Consider the following 24,703-nt stretch of genomic DNA (forward strand, 5'->3'; position numbering starts at 1 on the left):
CCATATCGAGCCAGGAATTTGTTTTAGGACAAGCATACGGAGAAAAGTGTAGGCGACCTCTAATTTCTCTCCCCCCAAGCGCTGATGGTTTATGAAAGCAACTCTCTGCGCCCCCTCAACTCAACTCCGCCCCACGTCTTCCAAAACTCTGCCTGGACTTTCCTGTGTGGATCCTGTGCGTCACTCTCCTCTAACCTGTCTGGGACGAGCCACAGGACCGCTCGACTGACGCTGAAACAAGAACAATGGGCTGGCAGGAGCGAGGATGGCTCGCCTGTGTGAGTTTTCTGGGATTTGTGGCCTCGGTGCAGAGCATAACGAGGGGAGAGCTTTTCCCCTACGGACCGAGCGCAAGAGACCAGTCACTGGAGCCGGGGAATGACCAGACGCACCGACTTGGACTGGACAAGCCAGTGTTGTTTTATGATGGCACTTTCGACAGCATCTTTGTAAGTTGACCCACTACTTGGCGCACTTTCTTTGTATTTTAAGACAAACGCGTGGGATTGACTGGTCACTGCGGATAGTCCATAGATCTTGCGCAATTGCGCATTCCCCAGAAAGCCTGTACGCGAAAGAAGAGGTCAGCGCTTGCAACATTTAACAATGCCTGGAAATCGCTGCACATATCTGGGGGCAGACTGTAGCACTCACAACATATTGACTCACTTATCACAGAGGAGGGCTCTATCTCGCTTTATCGTGTCCACGCATTCTTACAACTTTCCCCCCAGGTTATCGTTCTACTGTTGAGACTAGGGACCAAAGTATTGGAAGAGTCTTATTTTGTAATCCATCCCACAACATTTATGTCACATTACAGCAGTGTGGTGGATGAGAGATGCTCATTAGAAACATATAAGTTAAACCACTTTATGGTACAGTATCAAACTGAAATGCAGAATGCAAATGAACTTCATTTGCAGACTACATAACCCTAACCCTTTATTTTTATTAGTATTATTTGTTGCTTGCAGTTTCCACTTGGAGCAGGGGGAAATGGGCAATAGGAAGATTTAGCTGAAAGCTGCACCATTGTGCTGGACAAACAAACAGCCCTTTATCCTAGTGATTCTTCTTTTCCAAGTGCTGCATCTCTCTTTCAATTGTGCCGCATGTGGATAATAAGAGTAATTATTATGCACATCAAAGGCAGGACACTGGCTTTCTTCAAAGTTTTGTTTTTATTTAATATTCTGAAGGTTCACTGAAAAAAGAAAATGGTCGACGAACCAAAAACAAAATGACCACCTATATAGATTGAGTTGTCTTTCTAGTAATTGTTTCAGTATGTCAAACATTTTCTTTTCCAGTGGTCTAACAGTCTTGTGTTTGATGAACAGGGATTTGTTTTTGTCATTCATGGAGCTGTGACACAGGGACTTGATCGCCTTTAGGAGATGTGCAGAGGCAAGAAGTTGTAGTAATTAACACATGAGCCTTAGGTTGAGATACTTTACGTTGTAAGAATTGGTCAAGAGGGTTTCGTCACTGCTTAGTATCTCAAAGTTATTTTTACAAAAGCAACACAGATTTTTTTCCCCCTGCTGCGGACAAGATAGCAAAAAGATTTTTGTTATTACTCATGTGAGAGTCTCCTCTGAACTCTTCCTGCCCTGCAGGGGAACAGTAATGCTTTTCACACCAAACCTAAAAAAAACAAACCCTCTTCTCTTCGTCATTAGGGGGTTTTATTGTCTGAGAGTATGTGGTACGTTGAGGTATGTACTAACAGTAATGATCTTTGTGTCAGTGCGATCAGAATCACTGATCCTTTTCCCAGCCCTATCTTCCATTTTGGCAGGAAGTCTCTGTAATGACGATTAGTGCATAATCTTTGGGTTCTCCAGGGCTGTTCGTCAGGGGCAGGGACAGGAAACAGTGGAATACCAGCCAGGAATAGTGCTCTTGTTTTCCTCTGCTCAGGAAGTGGAGGAGCCCCATGTGCAGAGTGTGTGTTTTTGACATGAACCCAGCTTTTTTCTTTTCTTTTACGAGCCTCGCATTATTGCATTAGACCTTTGAGTGTGTGAAATGTGTGTTAAACGGTGTCTTGTTTGTTCATTAGATTGTTACGCTAATGAGTCTAAAATAAAACCAAAAGTGGGTCAGACTGGTCAGTCGTGCCATAACATCCACTGTTACAGGCTTCCACTTCTCGCTGCACCATCACCAACTTGAGTTTTTCATTTCAGATCAACACCAATGGATTTGTTGCCACAGCAGAGCCGACGAGCGAGTCGACATATCTTGGCAAAATGCCCTCAAAGTTTGGCATGATTGCAGCTCTGCAAGGAGACCTGGACACAAGTGATGGTGCGGGGAAGGTTTTCTTCCGCCAGGACTCCAGCCCTGAAGTTCTGCATCGGGCAGCGGAGCAAATCAACAGAGGCTTCCCCGATGACGATGAAGTTGACCCCACCCATGCTGTGGTCATCACCTGGGTTGATGTTGCCACGCACGAACCTCAAACCCAAGACAAGAAGGTGAGCATCCTCATTGTTATTGAGGTGATTTTTGGAGAAACTGGCAATTTACTCTTATTTATTTATTTTTTGTTCAACACAGAGAAACACCTTCCAGCTGGTTATTGCATCTCTGGAGAGGGCCTCGTATGCAATAGTCCTATATCCAAGGGATGGGATCCAGTCTTCCACCTCACCTGCACAAGATGGCAGTGTGACCATGCACGCTGGCTTTAGTAAAGGCGTCGTGAAAGTTTTTCTGTTTAACACTCAGGGACCATACTACCGCACCACTAGGGATGACGAGGCATCTGTCAGGACATTAGCAGAGTAAGTCGCCCAGTCAGCACAACAACACCTGTTACTTGACTTTAAAGAACAGCATGTAAGACTCTGCTGAAAGAAGCGTCTTTAAAAGGAGGGAATGAACGACGTTAGAGTAACCAGCAGCACACCCTTAATGTTAAACAAACTGATTAGAATCGTGATCATCATTACTCCGTTTAACAGCATGTTTGACGTAGTGTCAGCACTCTACAGGCAATAAAACATCAGCAGCATTTTTTTAGAATGTCACATTATTTCTGTCATTTTTCTAAAACTATTTTACCCACAATCCCACTAACGAGGGCTGATGCTCAGGCTCCTGAACTTCCCCAGCGGAGCTCGACCGGCTCATAACATTAGTTGACACGCTTGTGCTCTTGTACTGTGACTGGGCACTGACTGCATCCTCACTCTGTGTTTTGGTTGCTTTTTGGGGTTTTAGAAATAAAGAAATCCTGAATTATTTTCAGTAAAATAATAGAGAGTGGAAAGCAATAATTCAACATACTTTAAACATCCATCCATCTCCCATCCTCGACATGAGGGTCACGACTGACGCTGGTGACAATCCCAGCTGATATGGGGGTAAAATACAGGGACAGGTCATCAGTCCATCACAGGGACTCATGGAGACAAAATAACCATCCACTCTCACACTCACACCTACAGTCAATTTAGAGTCTTCAATTATCCTTATCCCCAAATCTGCATATTTTTGGACTGTGGGAACCAGAAGAAAACCCAAATGTTACCATTTGTTTTCAGTGAGGGCAGTATCTCAAATGAACATGTTTCCTTAGTCTTGGATGGCACATCTTGGACATTTTATGCATAACACTTTTTAACCCTCGTTCTTATAGGGAAACCAACTCTGGCCTGCGTGGTGTGTGGGTGTACGAGATCGGTACCTCTCCCTTTTTTACCAACGTGGCTCCCGGTGAGGTCACTGACCTGCCCACTGAGGCCACACCTCCTGAAGTCTATGTCGATCCCACCGATGCTATTGAAGAAAGGAGGCTTGTGCATACTAATGGTCAGGTGGAAGAGTATCCACCTTATGAACCAGAAGGAGGGCAGATTGTAGTCCATCCCGTTCAGTACCAGCCACTTCAACCAGGCAACCCGGAAGTGGTGGTGGTGGAAGACACAGATATAAATGTAGATGGTGAGTTCACGCTATAAAATTGCTCTTTTTAATTCTGTTTAATGAACAGAATAATAAAAAAAAAAGATTATAGTTATTTAATCTGCCGTCTTTCTTTTCCATGTTTTCAGTGTTCTCGTACAACTTCGGGACATGTGCAAACAACAGAAACAAGTGTTCCCAGTTTGCTGACTGCAACGACTTCTCCAGCGGATACTGCTGCGCCTGCAAGCCTGGCTTCTACGGGAACGGGATACAGTGTGTGGCAGAGGGTACACTTAAAGATCACCTTTTACTCTGGAGTTTAAAATTGTTATTTTCTTTAAGTTTAGGTGTTTCAAATCTGAGCTATGAATGGAACACTTTTATAGTAACCGTAAAGGACTCAGTCACTCCAGCAATTCCAGCACTAATTTCAGTGGTCACTAATTTAAAGAAGAAAAACAATTGACATCAATATCTGACATCCCAAAACAGCTTTGTTTTGTAAATGTTATGAGTAATACGTGCCGTATAACAAATGAGACTTTTACGTCCAGAATCTGTTTATTTTCATGAATTCTTAGTAATTGGCAAACATGGATGTGTTTCGGAAAGCATCTGTTACTCAGCCGGTTCCACAAGTCTCCTCACAACTCAGATGTCTGAATTTAATTTGAGCAGATGGTTACAAAAGCCTCCGAGTAAAGCCCTGTGCACAGTGGTTGTTCTTCTCTGTGATTAACTTTGATGGTCTGGGTTAATTTCTTGCAGGAAAGCCACAGAGGATGAATGGTAAACTGCATGGAAGAGTGTATGTGGGCAGCTCTCCTTCATCAGTGGAGTTCAGCAGCAACGATCTCCACTCATATGTTGTTGCAAATGATGGCCGATCGTACGTCGCCATCAGTGACATCCCGCAGAACGTCGGGCCCTCGCTGCAGCCGCTGTCATCCATCGGCGGTGCGATCGGGTGGGCGTTTGCTCTGGAGCAGCCTGGCTTCAAGAATGGCTTCAGTCATGTTGGTGAGGGGAAATGTTTTTAGCAGCACCTACTAATCTAACAGTCACTAGCTTTTCATGCAGTTTAAAAAACGTCAGCGTTGCTACTAGCACAGACAGCACAGATATAAATGTAGATGGTGAGTCAACACTGAACAGGCTGCATTTTTGTCCAGCTCACTTTGCCATACAGCTGCAGTTTTACTCGCTCTTTCCAGCTGAATTCCCCTCACATTACCTCAGCTCAGACAGATGGCGGTAAGCCAAAGTTCATCCAGGGCCAGGGTCTTAAAGTTAACCTCTTCTTCATCCTCTGAAGGGGGGGAGTTCACACGGCAGGCTGAGGTGACCTTTCTGCCAGGGAATGAGAAGCTGACCATCAGACAGGAGTTCAAAGGTATCGACGAGCATGACCACCTGGTCGTGAGCACCAGCCTGGAAGGCCGGGTCCCCGAGGTGCCTCAAGGATCCACCGTGCAGGTCGAGCCTTACTCTGAGATCTACCAGTACAGCAACAACTGTAAGCTACAGCATGAACAAAGAATCTGTTTTAACGTAAATGTCTAAGGTTTCCTTTCAGCTTTTGAAATCATAACAAAACCCTCTATGAACTGAGAAATCACCATTTGCTTGTTTTTTTACCTTGCAGTGATCACCTCCTCCTCCACCCGGAACTACATTGTGACCTTGCCCGATGGTACCGCTGACACCAGGACGTATCAGTGGCGTCAGACCATCAGCTTCCAGAGCTGCCAGCATGACGGATCTTTAGGAAACATGAAGCCCACCCAGATGCTCAGCGTGGACCAGATCTTTGTCATGTATGACCATAATAATGAGCTCATCCGGTTCGCCATGAGCAACAAAATCGGGGATGTCAATGGTGAGGTCATGGAGATTATTCTTGTCTTCCTGTGTTGGTCTGAGCTCACTTCCTTCCTGAAATGCAACCTAAAACAACATCCTGATGATGGTTTGAATCAGGGAAGTTAGGGCTGTTACTAAATCAGTCCGCGGGATAGTAACAACACATCTTCATACATGTTCACTTCTCAGGAGGGCAGCCAGAGGAGAACCCATGTTTCACAGGAAGACACGGCTGTGACACCAACGCCGCTTGCCGACCTGGAGAGGGAAACCAGTTCACCTGCGAGTGTGCTACTGGCTTCAATGGTGATGGCCGCTCATGTTATGGTAAGAATGATACAGGAGATTTGCGAATTGACCTGCAACCAGGCGTCTATTGGACGATGCCAGCTGTCATTCCCACTGGTGCGAACACATTATTGTCTATTTTCCTCTGAATAGGAACATGATTCAATTCAGTTCACTTCAATTCAATTTTACATTATGGAGAGCAGAGAAACCCAGCAATTCACAAGCACTAGGCATCAGTGGAGAGAAAAAAAAACTCTGACAGGACCAGAATCAAAGACCTGCCTCGACCGGTTGGGGTGAAAGGAAAAATGGGGGACAGAGGAGAAGTGGGTTGACAGAAAGGGGGGAGAGAAAGGACAAGAGGAAGATGAGGTAGAGATAGAAGAGAGTGACCAGAAGCAGATATATTACAGATATATTACAGTTGTGTTTTTCTACATTCAGCTATTTTCTCCTTTCACATAAATCAGAATGTTTCAACCTCTGCTTAGAGCCCTTGTTTAATTAACTCAGACTTTGTAAAGCCTTCCTTCCTGGGGAACTGTGCAATCTTACCAATTAGCGGAGGGACTCCCACATGGAAAACAAAGTGCCCCATTTTCCCAGACAAGGTTAACATATCCAGCCTGGCCTTCATTCCCAGACAACATTCTATAGGACCAGCGATCTTTTGCATTTGAGGCCACACAGGAAGCTCCTTGTCACATGCACTAGAACTAGAGGAAGGAAGTCTTTCAGACAGACGCTATCTTCAAACCTTTGTAATTAAGAATTCTAATTAACCTCTGTTGTCTGATGTCTAAACATGTGATAACGAAGGACACTGATGTGACTCCAGAGTCCCGAACTCAAATGTCGGCCATATGTGGCAGTTTATAGAATATGAGAGTTGACTCTTGTGTCCTTTATCAGACGTCGATGAGTGCAGAGAGGCCCCTCAGACCTGTGGCTTCCATGCTATCTGCAACAACCAGCCCGGGACCTTCCGCTGCGAATGTGAAGATGGATATCAGTTTGCTCGGGATGGACAGACCTGCGTTGGTAAGTGGTGTTTGTGTGCAGCCAAGTACAGCTAAATCAAATGCATTAAGACAGTTTACACAACTTTCCCACTACACAACTTTCCCACTTTCCCCACTCTTCTCTTCAGAGGTGAACCGACCCGTCGATGCCTGTGAAGAAGGCACCCACACCTGTGACAGTCCCGAGCGAGCTCAGTGCAGCTACACAGGAGGCTCGTCCTTCATTTGCTCGTGTCTGCCGGGCTTCATAGGAGACGGACGAGTCTGTCAAGGTACCGCACGGACACTTTAAATACATACAACATTGTTAGCAGTTATTGCAACTTATTAAATCACTTGAAGTGTATTATACACATTTCTGAGGCCTTAGTGTGTCTGTTTTTGTCATGATATTAGATTTAAAGGACAATTCATGTGGTTGTTCAGAGATATTTAAAACTATTTTAGTTTTCACTTCTTCACTGTGATAATCTCATGTTGTACTTTTGTACAGTTTAATCTAAATATAGCTCATTTAATACATTCTTGTCTTAAATGACATGATGTGCAATTCATCAAGCAGCAGCTTGGCCTGACTGATGCACAAGGAATGAGAGTAGTGTTAAAGAAGGAACTGAATCTGAATGAATATTAAGTAAAGGGAATGATTGTGAGATGTAAGACTGAATCTTGAGTAATAGAATTATTATTTAGTTGATGTTATGATTCAATTTCAGAATTAACAGAGTCAAATGTAATGTTTTTCAAACAGATTAAAGGGAGTCATTTGTTACAGAAGCGCATTGCATTCACTTGAAAAAAAATTAATTATATATAATTAGTAATTTATTTTTCGGTCAGTTTTTGTCTCAGTCATTTTTTTCATGGTTGGTTTTTCAGAGTCATTTTTTTCTGATTTACTGAATATTTTTCTTCTGAGTTTAGAGAGCATTTGAAACAAAAGACGCAATCATTCCTTTATTGAGAGTTCGATTTATAACAACATGGACGGCTTGTTTAGTTTAATCAAGTTTTACTTTGATCTGGGTTCAAGACACTGGGAGATAGTCCTGTCCTTAAGTCACATCGATGGTATTACCATCAGTTTGTCGACTTTACGCAGGCACTTGAGGACTTTGCGGTTGTTCAGAAGGAAAGCTCATTCTGTCAGATCTGTTAGACAAAGCAATGTTTCTCCAGGATCAGTTGGACAGATATGGCATGCTCCATGTGTACAAGGTGATGCATATGAAATGCATTCAGGCTGGCTACGTGGTGACTCAAGAGACGATCAGGAGACTGCTGATAATGTGGGAGTCACTTGCAGGCTGGAGGTTTTTTATCTAAAAATTACCCAGAAAAACTAAGGGGGGGGAATTAGCACAATAAACAGAAAAAAATAACTCAAAAAAACAGAAAAAAACTAAAAATTAATTACTCAGAAAAACCAGAGTTTTTTTCCCCCCCAAATGAATGCAATGTGCTTCCGTAATTTGTTATATGTTAACAGCATTAATTAAATACGTGTTGCTATTCATGTCATACACTCCAGGCTCCATAATGTGAGATTTGAAAGTTGTTAGACAGAAATATTTTTTTGTTGTTTTGGGGGAAACATAAGCCGACAAGGACATCATTCTGCCAACGATTGGAGTTTTGTAGCTTCAGGCAACAAAAATGTTATTTACATTTCTCTTGAATCTTCGGTGTCAGAGCATCCTTTGTTACACAAGGGGTTTATTATCATGTGAGCAAAAACAAGAATCTGCTGAAACTAGTAGCTGCCTAGGTGGTTCGATTTGATCCAAAGTCGCACGTTTGTTTGTAACATTCTAGTCAAGTGTGTAAAAAGGACAAATTACCTGTGTCGTGCTCCAACACAAGTAAACATGTGGACGCTGTAATTATTAAAACATCTGCTCGGTGCGGGGGAGGTGAGACGGGTTACATAACACGTGTGTGCTGTTTGAGCAGTTAAACATGAAAAGCAGATGGACGGTTCTTATGTGGAGGTCGGGGAGGTTTGCGCCATAAGATTCCATTCTTTCCTCGTCTTTGCCAAATGTTCTGCTCTCTGAGGCCCAGATCACACTGTACACAGCCGACATAAAAGAAAACAATAGATTGGACGCTTGGAAAATATATTATAAGTCACTAATGAGTCCTCTTACCCTCACGTACCCTCTTTTCTCCCCTCTGAAGACATAGATGAGTGCCAACAAGGCAGGTGCCATCGGGATGCTGTATGTTACAACACCGAGGGATCATTTACCTGCCAGTGCAGGCCAGGTTACTACGGTGACGGCTTGTCCTGCTCTCCAGGTAAGTCTGGTGCCAAGCAAACCCGACACTCTACACCTGCATTGTTTTATATTCAGTTATGCAATATTCACTCTGTGGTGTTGGAAGTTTATTTTGGTTATGTGTCATCGGAGCTCACTCAGGTAATATTAATGTATTTAACAACATGATATGGTGACATGCGCTCACCGGCCAAGATATTAGGTAAACAGGACGCCTAATAAAATGGCACCTGGTGTGGTTTTCTGCTGCTGTAGCCCATGTGCTTCATGCTTCGACATGTTGTGTGTTCAGAGATGGTCTTCTGCATACCTTGGTTGTAGCAAGTGCTTATTTGGGTTGCTTTTCTATTATTTAAAGAAACCAGTCTGGAACATTCTCCTCTGACCTCCGACCTCACGCATCAGCCTTGGACCCTGTATGGTTGCATGTGAAAATCCCAGTAGATTGTCAGAGCAGCCCATGTGGCACCATGCTCCAAGTTCTCCATTCTGATGTTCAGTTTGAACTTCAGCAGGTCACCTTGACCACGTCTTCATGTCCAAAAGTATTGGCTGATCAGATACTTGTGCTAAGAAGTAGTTGAACAGGTGTAATGGCCACTGAGTGTGTTCTTTTCGAATGTATTTGTACTCACTATATTAGAAAAACGGCAAAGGGATCATTTTCATTCGCGGCACCGCTCACTGCATTGTTTATTTCACTTGGAAATGAGTTCCCTGTCAGAGAGCCAGTTGGAACCTGTTTTTCATTTTCTGCTGGATAGCTGAAAGAATTTGTCATACCTTAAGGTATAAGGGATGTGGGAGTTTTTGTTTTTTGTTTTGCTGAGGACAAAATGAAATATAAATGAGCTGAATGAATAGGTTTCTGTGGTCTTAATGGTATATTCTGTTTTTAATTTCTCTTCTCAGGCAGGACAAAAACAAAATGCGAGACCCAAAGAGAAAATCTCTTGGGCGCCACAGAGTATGGTCCACGTGGTCCTCGTCCTCCAGTCGGACAGTATGTCCCTACATGTGACGAGAACGGTGCCTTTGAACCGATGCAGTGCCATGACAGCACGGGACATTGCTGGTGTGTGGACCGAAATGGACAGGAAATCCCTGGGACGCGTTCCGGACCTGGCAGCACGCCACTGTGTGAGTACATCGTCACATTATACTTAAGAACAACAGGACACAAAAATCTGAAAAACCTTAACTGGATATTTCTTCTTGTTTTGTTTTTTTTGTCACAATAAGGTATCGACCACGGTGGTGTGACACCACCTATCGGACCCACCCCTCGACCCGATGTCCACCCCCTGCCTTCAGGAACTCACCTCTTGTTTGCACAGAGCGGCAGGATAGAGCACGTCCCGCTGGACAGTTACGATATGAAAAGTGACGATGCCAAAACCGTCCTTCATCTCCCTGTAAGTTTTTTGCCATTTATTTTTGTCTTTAATAAGAGAACTCGATAAGCAGTTTGAGGGATTCATTTTTGTCTGTGGTTTGGACTTTGAAAAACATCTTTTTTTCATCTTCTGAGCCCCTCCCACAAAATGAACATGGACAGGAACACACTTCATATGCAACAGGAGCTCATCTCTGACAAACTCTTCCAATTATATATTTTTTTTGAGGTTGCTTTGCAGGGTTGGCAGTTATTTCTAATGCTTGAAAAGTGGCCTTTCCTGTATATGCAGCTGCTTAAAGTAATACTTCACTGATTTGCATTTAGGGTTAGTATTTTTGAAAAATTGTGCTTCCCAACCTGAATGAAGAATGAAGATATGTCTCGACTCAGGGGAAACTGAGGTTGGGAAGCACAATTTTTAATACAAAGCTAAATGCAAATCGGTGAAGTATTCCTTTAATATAACAGCTAATATGAGTCCCCTCTCTCTCTCTCTCTCTCTCTGAAACACACTTTGATTGGTGTAAGTCTTTCTTCTCACTGGCCAGACTGACTTCCCCAAGTACGTAAAAACAGCCTCAAGGAGAAACAGAAATCTCTCTCTCTCAGATCACTTCATTTACATTATGTGGAGAGTTTATTGTGCAATTATTGCTCAATAAGGCCAAAAAATGTTGACTACTACAGTTTGTTAATATAAACATTATCTCAGAGAGTTACTGCCTTTCTGTTTATGAAAAGGTCTGCAGTTAAAATGTGTGTTATGACATGACTATGATATAAAAAACAATGATTTATTCACTGACGGACAACTGCCTCTAAGAGCTCAGCTCTCCTGACCACACTGAGGACATTTTATCTTATACTCAACAGCCCGGTTCTACGCTGGATCTAATGTTTGCATTCTAACTCTGCAATTCCAACAATTAGCTCCGAGCGTCTGAGGCTTGCACTTTATTGGAGGCACATGGTGACATTCACACTAATTGCTAACATCAGTCAGACATCTTTGGAATCACAAGCTGTATTTCTTGTTACGCTGATTTCCAAACCAGCTGGCCCAAAGTCTGGCCGCCGCGCTCATGCTGAGTATGCGGCTCTGTTTGTTTAGATTTATGTCTCGACGTTAATGTCTCGTGTTTTTTTATCCCTAAACACTGTTGTTTGAACGAAGTGCACTTCAAAGATTGGTTGTTGACCCTTCTGCAGGGGAAGGTAATCATTGGCGTGGCCTACGACTGTGTGGAAAAAATGGTCTACTGGACGGAAATCACATCACCTTCAATCAGCAAGGCCAACATCCAGGGTGGAGATCCTGTTAATGTCATTAGATCAGGTTAGCCTCACTCCTCACTCTTCTGTCACTCCACTGGCATTCTGTCTTTTTCAGCCGTTTATGACGCAGGAGAATGTTAGATAAAGACAAAAGAAATAAACTGATGGAGACATTTTATCCTCTTAACAGATTTGGACAGCCCCGAGGGTATCGCCATCGATTACTTGGGCCGAACTATGTTCTGGACAGATTCGGTGAGGGATCACATCGAGGTTGCCTCCTTGGATGGGTCTCAGCGTCGCGTCTTAATCAACTCTGACCTCGTCAACCCTCGTTCTATTATTACCGACCCTCCCAATGGGTCAGTAAAACTTTTCCAATTTGTTATTGACTGGATTCAAGTTAAGATTTGCTGTTTGAAGGAAATTTAAATCATATATTCAAAAATGGGAATGGTTCCACATTCTAATTAAATGCTTTTGCCCAGAATGCATCATTTACAACGTCAACTAAAATACTGTATAAGCCAGCTCCTTAACTGTTGCCACGAGCGATGCAAAGTGGCCTAGCGATGAAAAACACCTTTAAATTTCACCAGAGAACTGATGCATGCCTCAATGCACAGTCTCTGCTAAATTCTATAATTCATCCCTAAATACTTATAGTAACCTCTGCAGAAACATCTCTGCATCACTGAAATCCAAGTAGTGATCGTGCATAGAGTCATGAGATCTTGATTTTCTTTTTTAGTTTATACAGAAGAATAAGGCACATTAGTTGAGCCCAAAGCAGATAATTTCTCAGAAAGCTGGAATATGTTAACAAGTGAGGATTTGAGGCAACAATAAGGGGATCTCAGAAACTTTTGACATATCCACACTCCTTTCTTTCCCATTCCCAATCTGTATGTTATCTGAGGCTAACGAGTTACTGGCTGTGGCTTATACAGAATGTATACCATTACATTCATAATATACCAGTGATTTAAATTTCTGTGACTGAAAGATACATTTAAATCTATATGTTAAATCTAAATTTAAACTTGTTGTTTGTGAACTGATTCCACATTTGTCCTCATGACAGTAATCTATACTGGTCCGACTGGAACCGCGACGCCCCCAAGATTGAGACCTCATACATGGATGGCTCCAACAGAAGAGTTCTGGTGAAGGATGACCTCGGTCTGCCAAACGGACTAACTTATGACTCTCAGAGCTCTCTGCTTTGTTGGGCAGATGCAGGTGCTGTAGACTTCAGACAGATGACTCATCTGTGAAATGATGTCTGCCTCGTGATTAGTATTAAGTCTGATCTCTTGCCCGTAGGCACACATAAAATGGAGTGCATGCATCCAGATCGCGGTGACCGCAGGAAGATAATGGAGGGACTTCAGTATCCCTTTGGAATGACTGCTTTTGGCAAGAACATCTACTACACTGACTGGAGGAGGTCTGATTTATTCCGTTGTCATAAACATACTGTGCTACTAAAGAGGTTATTACATAAACATGTAGCTGTAAAGATGTTACTCGCTACAGCCTGGATGCACAGTGGAATTTGATGTTTAAAAATCATCAAGGCGTTAACGCTCTGTTGCAATATAAGAATCCAGATCTGTCAAGATGGTTGAAGGAGGGGGGTGGGTCAGAGGTCAAAAAGCTCCCCTCACTTCAAGCAAGAGCCCTTGATGTTCTCCCAGACGCTGACTCTTCCCTGAGTCTGTATGTGTATGTTAGCCACTGCAAAAAAGTGGGGGTTGGGGCAACTGTGTGTGTGTGTGTGTGTGTGTGTGTGTAGGTGGGGTGAGGAGGCATCTTAAAAAGTGGCAGCTGCTTGCAATTTCTCAGCCTCAGCGTCTTTGAGTGACCTGCCCAGGGCCTCTCTGTGATCTCACCAGGGCTGTAGGCTGACTGGAGAAGGTTGAGAGGTGGTGGTGGGGGAGGTCCCACACCTCGACAGTTTACAGCAAACTATGCCAGTTGGCCTACCCCTTACTCATTCTTGACATGCTTTATACAAAGCACGGGGAGGCAGGATGCAGACATTTCTCAAGCTGGGATAGTCCTGGACTTCCTAACACTTGTGCTGACTGTGTTTACAACAGGAACGCCGTGGTTGCAGTCGATCGCTATGCTGCCAAGGAGTCAGATGAGTTCCAGCCGCAGAAGCGGACCAAGTTGTATGGGATCACCACAGCCTATGCCCAGTGTCCTTCAGGTATTAAACCAGTTATGCGGCTGTAGCAGGACCACACATTCACCTTTGTCTAAAGTTTAAGTAATATCTAATATTGATGCTGCAGAACTATGGCAGCTTTTGCATACAAGAAATGATGTTGTTTTACTCCATTTGCAAAGTAAGCTCATACTTCAAGATGCAAAAAGAATGTGCAACCCTTCGCAAAGCAAGACCCTTGCCTAAAGGACATATAAAAGGCTTATTTAACAGTGGACTCACACGTTCATGGGGAGACGGCAACTCAAATGCCTCTCATTACTTCAAAATGGAGCCGTGTCAAGTGTTGCTTTCACTTTGAGTGCGTCAGCAGTTGACAGATGTTGAACTTCCGAGACTTCCCCTTTACCAACAGTCCCAGCTAATCTCCCATAGCTCCCTCCAGCACCAAGCAGGCCTGTTCACTGTTCAGTGTTAAAGTGACGTATACTGTATGTGTGAGTGCAGGAGACGCTTTATGTGCAATTAATCGCTTATACAAACACACTTGTGGCTCGTATTGTCAATTTCTGTCAATACACACAGGACTTTTAAGACCTTTACAAGCTTTTGAAGTATTACATCTGACACTGATGTGCAGAACCACTAAAGAGCCATTCTTAGAAAAGGCTTGACCCGTGTCCACTTGGGGGCTACCTTTGAATCTGGCTTATAATTCATTCTCTTCACTGCTTGTGAACTAACGGCCCAGTTCCGTGACCTCTGTGCCCTCCTTGAAGCATTTTGAGAGCAGCGTGCAAAGCTGAAAAATGGCAGCCTCGCTCCTCCACCTGAAAGTACCAGGAGGAATTCTGCAGCTAGTATTTATTATTTGGTGAAAGGAAGACTGATGTTACTCTGCAGCACCAGGCCTCATCCTCCCCTCTTGATAAGGCTGCGTGTATGAAGCCAGGGAATGTGGAGAGGGGTCTCCAACATCTGGAGTTTTTACCAGATGTTTCTTTTCAATATGCCTGTATCTGTTAAACAAATAGTGAAGGAGCTTTTTTCCTGCTGCTTCTTGCTGCACCTCGTGATTTATTTTCCCTGCTTTTAACGAGCTTGTGTATTTACTTCCTCCACCAGGACAAAACTACTGTGCTGCGAACAATGGCGGCTGCACTCACCTCTGTTTAGCAACACCAGGCGGCCGCTCCTGCAAGTGTCCCAGTAACGCAGTGGGTGTGAGCTGTGTGGAGAGAGACGGCGGGTACTGACGTGAGGCAGCTGAACGATGACACTGTTTGGATGTTTGACCACAAAATTAGGAGCCAGTCAGCATTACTAAACTATAGCTGCTGAAAAAAGCCACTGTAAAGCGAGGTAAACTTGCTGTGCCTTTTATTTCTCAGTGTTATGCTTATTTACATTTTTTTTTTTTTTTACATTTCCCATTGCCTTAATAAAACACATTGGCCTTTCAAAATTGTAAATATAAACACTTTTTATGTTATGACTTATTTCCTGAGTGCACATGAACTGAGAATAAAGCTCAAGGGATAAATAATTTAATGTGAAATTCATCACAGCAGCGCGTGACGTCATCTCATGTCAGCTGTGTTACACTGTGGCATGTTTGGATTATCCCAGAAGTTGTCTCATGGAAGTATTTGTGTGGAGTAAGACTGAAATGTCTGTGCAAGTTGGTGGGATGAGTTCACATGCTGAGAAACAGAAGAATAAACATTTTTCTAACATGTCTGTCTGTGGATTTGGTACAATGGTAGAGACACCTTGTGTTTACTCGAGGGTATTACATATGCATGTCAGGAGCTGTCAGTGTACCAGCTGGTTAAAAGTTAAAATGTAGAATAACAAAATTTGTGTGACCTTTAATGACACATTATTAATAAAAAAAACTAAAGAAAAACAATGAAGAAGTGTCAAACACTCAAATCTAGTGTTGCAAAGTAAAAAAAAACAAACAAACAACAAGTTACTGTTGGCAATGGCTTTAACAATCAACAATTTGCCAAACTAGTTCACATTATGGTCTTGTGGAAAGATGTAAACAAATGGAGGTCAGGACACACAATCACCAGACAAAACCACATGAAGCTGTAACATACTGACCTGCATTAATATACAATACAATACAATTTGCTTAGAAACAAATGATACTGTATGTGTTGATGTTTGAATGTGTAAAGATTAGATTAGACTTTATTGATCCCACACTGGGGACATTCACATGTCGCAGCAGTTTAAGAACAGAGAAACACAAGAGATTTAGAGAAATTAACATGCATTTATTTTTTAAGAATCTATTTTGTATTTGAATAAAATGCCAACACTTGAGAGAAAAAAACACTCACCAAAGCAGTATTTAGGGGTGATATGAAAAGTCCATAGCTTGGTTATACTGAGCAAAATAATTGAGATTACTGATTAATGATATTATTGCAGTAATTGATCATTTCTGTCCAATTACCTTCATTTGGCTGTTATCTGTAGAATATCAGAAAATATGCAGAAATAAGCATGATTGTAATTAAAAAATGTTAGGAAATTTCATAATGTTGAAAAAACAACATGTTTCCAAGGTTACATCATTTGTGTGAACATTCTTTTGTGCAAAACAAGAGTATTAATTAAACAGAATCAGTAAAGTCATCAGGTCCTGGAGTGACTGGAGCGATACAGGCTCCCCCTTGTGGCTAAAGAATAAATCTATAGGACTATATGTTGGTGAAGTCACTCACATTAAATATTAACACATTTTCCCCAATATGATTGTCTCAATGATGGAAATTTACCAGTCAACTTATTGTGCATGCTATTTATCGTGATACAACAAAATCGTGATATCAATCTTTTCTATTATCGATTATCAACTCAATTCTTTTGAACTACTCAAAGTTATATAACTTGTTTTTTTTGCTTGTAAGTCAACATTAAATGTGATAATGGTTTAACAGTGGCATAGATGTGTACACTATACATATGTAAATACGTATTTTTTCGGCTGAGCTTCTGTGGAGCAGCAGGCAAAGAAAGGGGCGGTACTGTTGCTGCCTTGCAGTCGAGGCTGAGGGCTAAAACACACCTAAAGCCCTCTGCTGGAAGGAGGCTAACGTTTGCTGCGTTTAATTTATGGGAAACGAAGGTGTGTATGAAATATATTTATTTTTTAATTAATTAATTTTTTTCCCGCGAGAAACTTGATATTATGAGTTAAAAGAAGACGTTTGTGCTGCCGGACCAACAGCTTATTTTGGTAGACAGCGTTTACGACGTGTCGTTTGTATCTGTTGCACTGTCTTGACAGCTGCCATACCCAGTAACTACAGTCAATTTACAGCTACGAAAGAGCCGGAACACTGTAATGTCAGGTTTGTTAATTGAAACAGGTTTTAATTGAGAGTTATAGCGAATTTGAGGCTAATGTGACATGTATGCAAACATTTTGTTGTAATATATCGAGCTTTCTTGGTTATAGCCGTCGTGGTCAAGGTAGCTTAAATAATGAACCCGACGATCGATTGGAACTTTCAAAATAAAAGGTTCCTTAATACACTTAAGTACCAAAAGATGAGTAAACATTTTTGACTACACTGTTATATTGTGGTATTTATGTAGCATTATTCTTAAACGCATCACACTCCAGTCTTCCTAATGTTGACTATAGTTGTCAATTTAATATTTTTATTTTTTTATTTTTTTTATATAAATATTTTTTTTTTAGTTAGTTAATGAAGAATATACAATGATGTTTGTTATTAAAGTAGGGTTGAATACTTGTATCAAACGCATTTTATATAAAGTATTTAATTAAATGAATTTTAAATAAAATAAAAAATATGATTACGTAGTTAAAATTCCTTAAATGTATGGCCATGTAAGAAAAATCGCAAGCTTACGTTGTTAAATTCAGAAACAAGCTGATTTAAAATATGCGGCTGGGTTTAGTGAGACAAGAATCTACCGTTGTAAATTTTGTTTAGGTACATATGAGTTAGTCTTACTCTGAAAACCAAAGTCGTGTACCGGAAATGAGATGATTTTGCGTACCTGATGCATTGACGCACTTTATGTCAGCTACATAGCTAGCCAGCTAGCCGAGTGTGTTGTTTGAGTTCGTTTTATTGCAGTAATGCTAAATTGTGCCGATATCGTCCGGCCGAAGTCCGTGTTTAATTCAGGTTCAAATGCGTCACATCCAGCTGTCAGTATCTGTGTGTGCGGATAAATGCTTGAGTGTTTATGTCAGCTGACTCTGTTTTGCTAACCATTGACACTGTGTTTTCCTCCAGAGAAACAGTGGCAGAGCTGCGCAGTGAATCATGAGGCTGCTATGAAAGATTCAGGAGAACAGTTGCTGCTTCTGTCCAGGTCACTTCCAGTCACCTGCAGGACCAGGACGGAAACCTCTGGCAGGATTGAGTCACTCCTGCCCCCGGCCTGACTGCTGTGGCACTTGGAGGCATGAACGCAATGGCCAGTGTACAACAGACTGATCTGTCATATGCGTGGGAAAAGTATATGGACTGTAGGCTGCAGGGAGCGGATCTGCAGGTAAGCAAACTTGATGGATGGGATGGGCACTCACGAAACTCGGGGCTTTTTCTCTGGCTTTCCTTCCTTTTTTCATTTCCAGGACTAAAAGGTGGTGGTCCTGGAGATGTGTTAGACTTCTTGTCTGCACCTTTTATTACAGCCCTGTGTATACCAGATACAGCCTTGCATCTTTAAACAAGTTAAGATGATAATAACACGCACCTGGTTTCCATTAAAACTTGTTAAATGTATCAAGACATTTTCAACAATTCCGAAAAAATAAATTGTGCATCTATGTTGGTTTCCATCCACTGATGTTAAAGGACCAATGTGTACGAATTAGCTAATGGTGAGACAGCATAGTGCAACAAAACAAGCACTCTCTTCTACTTCACCTCTTATCCAATGTTTTTTGTGCAATGCAGAAACTAAAGTGACATTTCAGTTGTTATTTGTAAACATCAACCCATAATTCATTTGACTCTGTTTACATTGCAAAAACCGTTATTTAAAGATATTTTGCATAAAGACATGCTGATGGAAATCCACCTAATGTTATGATGATGCATTTGTTACTTAGCCATTAATGAGTCATTAAAAAAAACACAAAATAAATACAGATAACAACTAAACACTGTGCTTCCATAGAAGAAGAAATAAATAGCCTGTAATATGAATCAGCAGTGTGACAGATTTGAGCACATCTCACTTACAAACTGGTCATATGAGTTTGCATGTCTCTCTTTACAGCATGTGCTCAGTAAAACAGTTATATAATATACATTTTTTTTTTCATCAGATCTTAATTTTTAGTATCTAATCCAGTGATTTTGAGCAGTGTGGAGCAGATAATAATTCTGAGTAGTTAAGTCGATAAAATACTCGGTCAGTTCATTTTGCGCACTATGATACAATTGTTTTTGTCTTTGCCTGACTTTTAAGAATTTCAGTTCAAATATTTAGTCCTCATTGAGTCAAAACTGTTGTGATGTTTTGGTGTTGTTATCAGATTTGCTCGATTCTATGCTGAATAAAAGGTCACGTCATCCAACAATAGCAAGCATTGTTTAAATTCAATCCTTTAGTCTGCTCCTTGTCATTGAAGCTGCATTCATTAGTTTTCTGTCTTTGCTGACCCACATACTTTTGGAGCCTGTTGGTAGAGCAATTTACAGTTTATACAGTTGGAACAACACACCAATGTTAACATGTTTTGGTTCAGTTTGACTAAAACAGAGTCCAGATGGTATTTGTGTAAAACAAATCTGTAAGACAGTTGAATATTGTGTTTTGTTCACTTATTTTGTATTGCATATGTAGAATTATGTGTAATTGTATGAGTGGGGTAACCACAGGGTGGTGAGTCATTCAGTAGAAGAGGTTGTTCTGTGATTGTGTTTGACCTAAGAAGTAAAAATAAATGAAAGAAAAAGTGCTATGTTGGATAGAACATGAAAGGAATCGTCCTCAGCATCCTGAAGATCCTTGGCGTAATGTTTTTAGCCAGAAATCTAACTCACAGCTGAGCAGCAGTAGCATCGGAGGTGAGTCACTTTAGGTGGAGGCAGGCGTTAACCACAGATTGTTCATTTTGTTCAGTTTTGTGTTGTGTCAGTATATCACAGGAGTAAGTGACAGTGGTTTTCAAAATCTCTGTCAGGCCACTGCATTACATTTCACTCCCATCCTGCCTTCAGAGAATGCAGCCAGATCACGAGACATGGATTAAGATCACACCCCAGGCTTAAGAGCGATACACACACACAGTTTTGTGGCGCTATCCTTTGAAGGACTCTTATTATTGACTTCCAGTCTTTTGGACAGCCTAAACAATGTGTTAGCCATAACCAGTTAATGTCTTCAGCAATAACATGAACTGTGTGCAGTAACTACAAATAAACCTGCAGATGTAACAGATTTATTTTCATTTATACGTGCAACTAGTACAATAGAGACTTGTAATCATGGTGCATTAGCTTTCAGTGTGCCGTGCTGCATACATTTACATATTGATGAGGGCAAATGTGGGTTATTAGGCTCCTGAAGTACATTTTGTTTGTATACTGTTCAGTGTAACTAAAACACACACACACACTCACATGGGTGCTTTTAGAATACAGCCTAAACTAAGTGTTATCCCTATCCATAACCTTCACCATAACTAGTTAATGCTTAACCTTAACCCAAACACAGTTAACAGCCCTAAACTTAACCAGAGCCTCAGAAATTAGATTTTGTGTTATTAGGACCAGGTTCTGTCTCCATAAGGACAACTGGTCCTGACAAGGTCAGTGTTTATTCCAGAAAAGATCCTAAAGAGGTAACAAATACAAGTACACATACAAACACACATACAAAATAATTTATCCCATGTGAGTTATCCTTTAAAGACAGGCCTGTGTAATTCTTAAATTTAGAAAGCCAGGAGGGTTCTTGTCTTGGAAATAATGTTTCCTTCCTCTGTAGTTGTCATGTCTGTGGTGGTTCATTCATTGCTTTGTTAATCATGGTGGTGCACGTAAGGATGTTGGCTGTCGAAATGCTGCTGGCTTCTCAGTTGTCATGGTGATATCGATGCTTGGGCTGCAGCAAGGTGACTCTGCCTTTCTATTAATGGTAACTTTTTTATGTCACTTTTTGTTGTGACAGTGCCTTGGGACGGCTGTGTTTGCTTCTCCACTTGTCGTGAGTGTGTGTGTGTGTGTGTGTGTGTGTGTGTGTGAGAAGATGCAGATAGAGGGTTAAGTGAGCACATCTGTGCTCTTCAGTTTGCTCTCCCTCCTGATTGAATCTGATGGGGACACACAATGTCAATGATACTGCTCCACTGTCTGCATTTCTCCTTACTCTGTCAGTCTTATCACTGTGTATATAAACTGTAATGATATACACCAGACAGAGAATGTACAAATCATGTATATTTACACTAATCTACATCTTAAAGTCATTGAGCACAGCAAACAGTTCAACAAAGTGATTATATGATATGGTACGATACAATATGATTGACTTTTTTTGTTGTTTTGGGGAAATTTTGCTTGCTCTCTGTGTAGCTGCGTCATCCATCAAGAAGGAATTCAATTCAAAGCACAGAGAACACATAGGCCGTGATTCCATCGAGTGACATTGTTCGCTTTGGTGCAAAATACTGTATTAGAAATGTTTTAGCTTTAGCTTATAATAGCTTTCTATTCTTATTCAAAGCTTGATGTCTTGTTGAGACACACAGCCACAAATTGTGTTGTGTTCAATGTCATAATTTGTTGTTATTGCACCGATACAACGTCACGCTATGTAACTCAGTGACACAGCCATCGTATACAGCCCACACCCCGCTTAACAAGTAAAGGTACTGTACTTAGTCGAAATGCAAGCCTGACACGGGGCTGACCATTCCAAACCATATCAAACCAAACAAAGCAATAATGTAAATCACAACAAAAACAGGATGAATTTGCACTTTAATATTATATATAACAGTAAAATTAAAGTTAAATGCACAGTCAGTATGAGGAGTCTCTCAATCAAAACATAACAAAGTACCTCATTTAATTTTTGCATTATATGGTAAGAGCTTCCATTTCATCTGTTGTTCATCCATAGTTGCTTATTTGTTAGAGACTAATCTTGGCCTCATGTTTGACCTTAGTCTTCCTGTTTTCTGTTTTTTGTCAACCTTAAATTACACTTTTCTGAGAAAGCAGAAATGCCATGAAGACATACATTTTTTGGGGTCAAAGAAAGAAACTTTTTCAAAACTGCTGTCTCTCGATGAGCAGAGTGTGGTACCCTGGTGAGGAGCCAATCACAATAGTTTCCTCTGGACTGTTTCAGTTTCATTGTGAGCTAACAGGATGTTTCAAACACCAAAGTGAGGAGTTTAGAGGACTTCACTTTTTTTGTCTTTCTGTCTCCAAGAGCTCAAGATATCAAGATAGTAGGTCTTCAGTGGCTCCTTCACCTTATATCACTTTAAAATCAGGTAATTCGAATTTCAGACCAATTCTAACTCTAATTTAGGCCTTTGCATTTAGTTTCCTACAATGCGGTTCTGATATTTTGGTAAAAGCTGCACTATGCACATTACCTCCTTGAATACATTATACATCATCAGAGACAATATCTTGTGCAGTCTTTTCTTGCGTTCAGCTGTAATTTCATTTGTTAAACTTTTCAAGCACTCTCAAGCAATTATCTACTGTATAATGTGCACGGATCATAATCTACATCTTTGCAACTGTAAAATGGGAAAAAGTAATTGGTGCTTTAATTGCCCTCTGTTATAGTACAGCAAAAGTAAAAGAGAGAAATCATCCACCTACACTTTATTAAAACTACAGTCACTCGTGTGGTCTGCTATGATATGAGTAAATGTATCTCAAACTTTTAGACCTGGGGTTAGGGTTAGATTAGTGTTATTATGTAAAAGCTAGAGGCAGGATTGGTTCACACTAAAGAAATAATGGGCATGCATTACAGTGCATTATCGTTCTTCACTGTAAGGAATCAGGACCCTCTTAGTGCCTTTTTGTGGAGTTGATGGCTATTTCTCAGCTGTCATGTTTTCAGGGTTTGTGTTACCTAACCTCGTGTGAAGCCGGAGGTTTGAGGTAAAGCTAAAAGCTTTCAAAAACTGCTTACTCAAACCAGTTGATGTCTACCAATGTGTGAAATCTGCATGCTTTGGGCTGTGGAAACCAGAGTTACAATTGTCTCGTGAACATCAAACTAATCTGACCACAGGTTGTTAGTAATGTTGGTTTTTGGTGGGACTTTTTTGGCATTGTTTACCAATTCCTCTTGAGTTACATGGCTGTCTGTGCTTATAGCTGGTTGACCACAGGACAAGTTTCACATCTGCATTTATTGTTCTACTCTTGTTTTCAAACTTACTCTTACTGGCTCTGCTCTCCTGGGCCGTTCTAAACGCTTGGCTGAATGGATGAATTATTCATCTCTCTCTCTAGTCAACCATTGCTCTGCCTCAGCTTTTTCCACCCAGTGGCACTTTATTAAGTCAGATATCTGCCTTCAAAAAGTCAGTCTAAGGCCACGGGGGGAGGAGCGAGGCCAGAGCAGGCATTCTGGAGTGTAATTTTGACCAACACCAGCGTCTATGCTATCTCCCTGTAATAAAAACAACAAAGCAGAGATCAACACATTTTCATTTCCTGCACAGCGGCTACGCCTGAATAAAGGTCACTGCTTGTGACAGTATGAATCTGACACAATCACACACATGCCTTTTCATTTTAGCCTCCTGACATTTTGGTTGTGTGTGTTAATAGGGAAGAAAGTTGTTTGTGGTGTTGTGTGAAGCGGCTTTGCTCTCTGACTCGACGGCTGTGAGCAAATGCAGAACGTTAGGGGCTCCTCATGATCCTCATAACCCAAATGTCAAATTAGATCAGTGGGGATCTCAAACAGGAAAAAACATTGCGTAACCAATGCCCTGTGTCCTCTCTCACGAGGACAGGATCACATCGCTATCACTGCTTCTTCCAAGTTGTAGTCGACTCAATTATCCAAACAGAGCTTGAGAGGAACGTCTGTACCAGCATGGGTGACTCAGTCACCAGACTCCCATGACTAAGCCTCGCATGATGGCCATGTTGGATTAAGACAGGTCACAGCTCTGGCTGGGAGATAAAGCTAATGATACAGATAATGATACAGATACAGATTTTTCTCAAATATAACTATGTTATTGCATGTCACCGAGTCCGACTGTAATTCTCATGCATTGTGCAGACAAACTGAGCGACATGTTCACTTGCAATATAGTCAAGCTTTTTTTTTTTTTCCCTCAGCCTTTGCAACAGCAATAGCTCCTTTTTTGTATACCTTTATATATTATGTGCAGTCCTAACCTGCCATCTGAAAGAGTAAATGAATTGCAAAAATGACCATGACCTCGGAAAATGTATCCGAATACTAT

General features: G+C 41.4%; 2 protein-coding genes across 9 annotated transcripts in view; both read left to right on the forward strand.

The window, feature by feature from the left end:
* Nucleotides 1-143: 143 nt before the first annotated feature.
* Nucleotides 144-15,965, forward strand: nid1a (nidogen 1a). The gene is made up of 20 exons (XM_058652074.1): nucleotides 144-449; nucleotides 2,196-2,486; nucleotides 2,569-2,795; nucleotides 3,653-3,957; nucleotides 4,068-4,208; nucleotides 4,690-4,941; nucleotides 5,237-5,437; nucleotides 5,567-5,800; nucleotides 5,974-6,111; nucleotides 6,988-7,116; nucleotides 7,226-7,369; nucleotides 9,279-9,398; nucleotides 10,292-10,519; nucleotides 10,622-10,794; nucleotides 11,988-12,114; nucleotides 12,244-12,415; nucleotides 13,138-13,295; nucleotides 13,380-13,503; nucleotides 14,159-14,271; nucleotides 15,355-15,965. Exons 1-20 carry the CDS (start codon nucleotides 246-248, stop codon nucleotides 15,483-15,485), a joined length of 3,612 nt encoding a protein of 1,203 aa, XP_058508057.1. The 5' UTR covers nucleotides 144-245; the 3' UTR covers nucleotides 15,486-15,965.
* Nucleotides 15,966-17,303: 1,338 nt separating this feature from the next.
* Nucleotides 17,304-24,703, forward strand: part of lyst (lysosomal trafficking regulator) — a 51,034-nt gene continuing 43,634 nt past the window's right edge. For 7 of the 8 annotated variants that reach the window (XM_058651225.1, XM_058651231.1, XM_058651228.1 and 4 more), the window contains exons 1-2: nucleotides 18,303-18,433; nucleotides 18,522-18,783. In XM_058651225.1, the coding sequence (XP_058507208.1) occupies nucleotides 18,694-18,783 (90 nt within the window). In that variant the 5' untranslated portion in view covers nucleotides 18,303-18,433; nucleotides 18,522-18,693. Of the gene's footprint in view, nucleotides 17,375-18,302; nucleotides 18,434-18,521; nucleotides 18,784-24,703 lie in introns of those variants that run through there. The other variant, XM_058651226.1, reaches the window with a different exon arrangement.

This window comes from Solea solea, chromosome 15, assembly GCF_958295425.1.
Source record: "Solea solea chromosome 15, fSolSol10.1, whole genome shotgun sequence".
NCBI lineage: Eukaryota > Metazoa > Chordata > Actinopteri > Pleuronectiformes > Soleidae > Solea > Solea solea.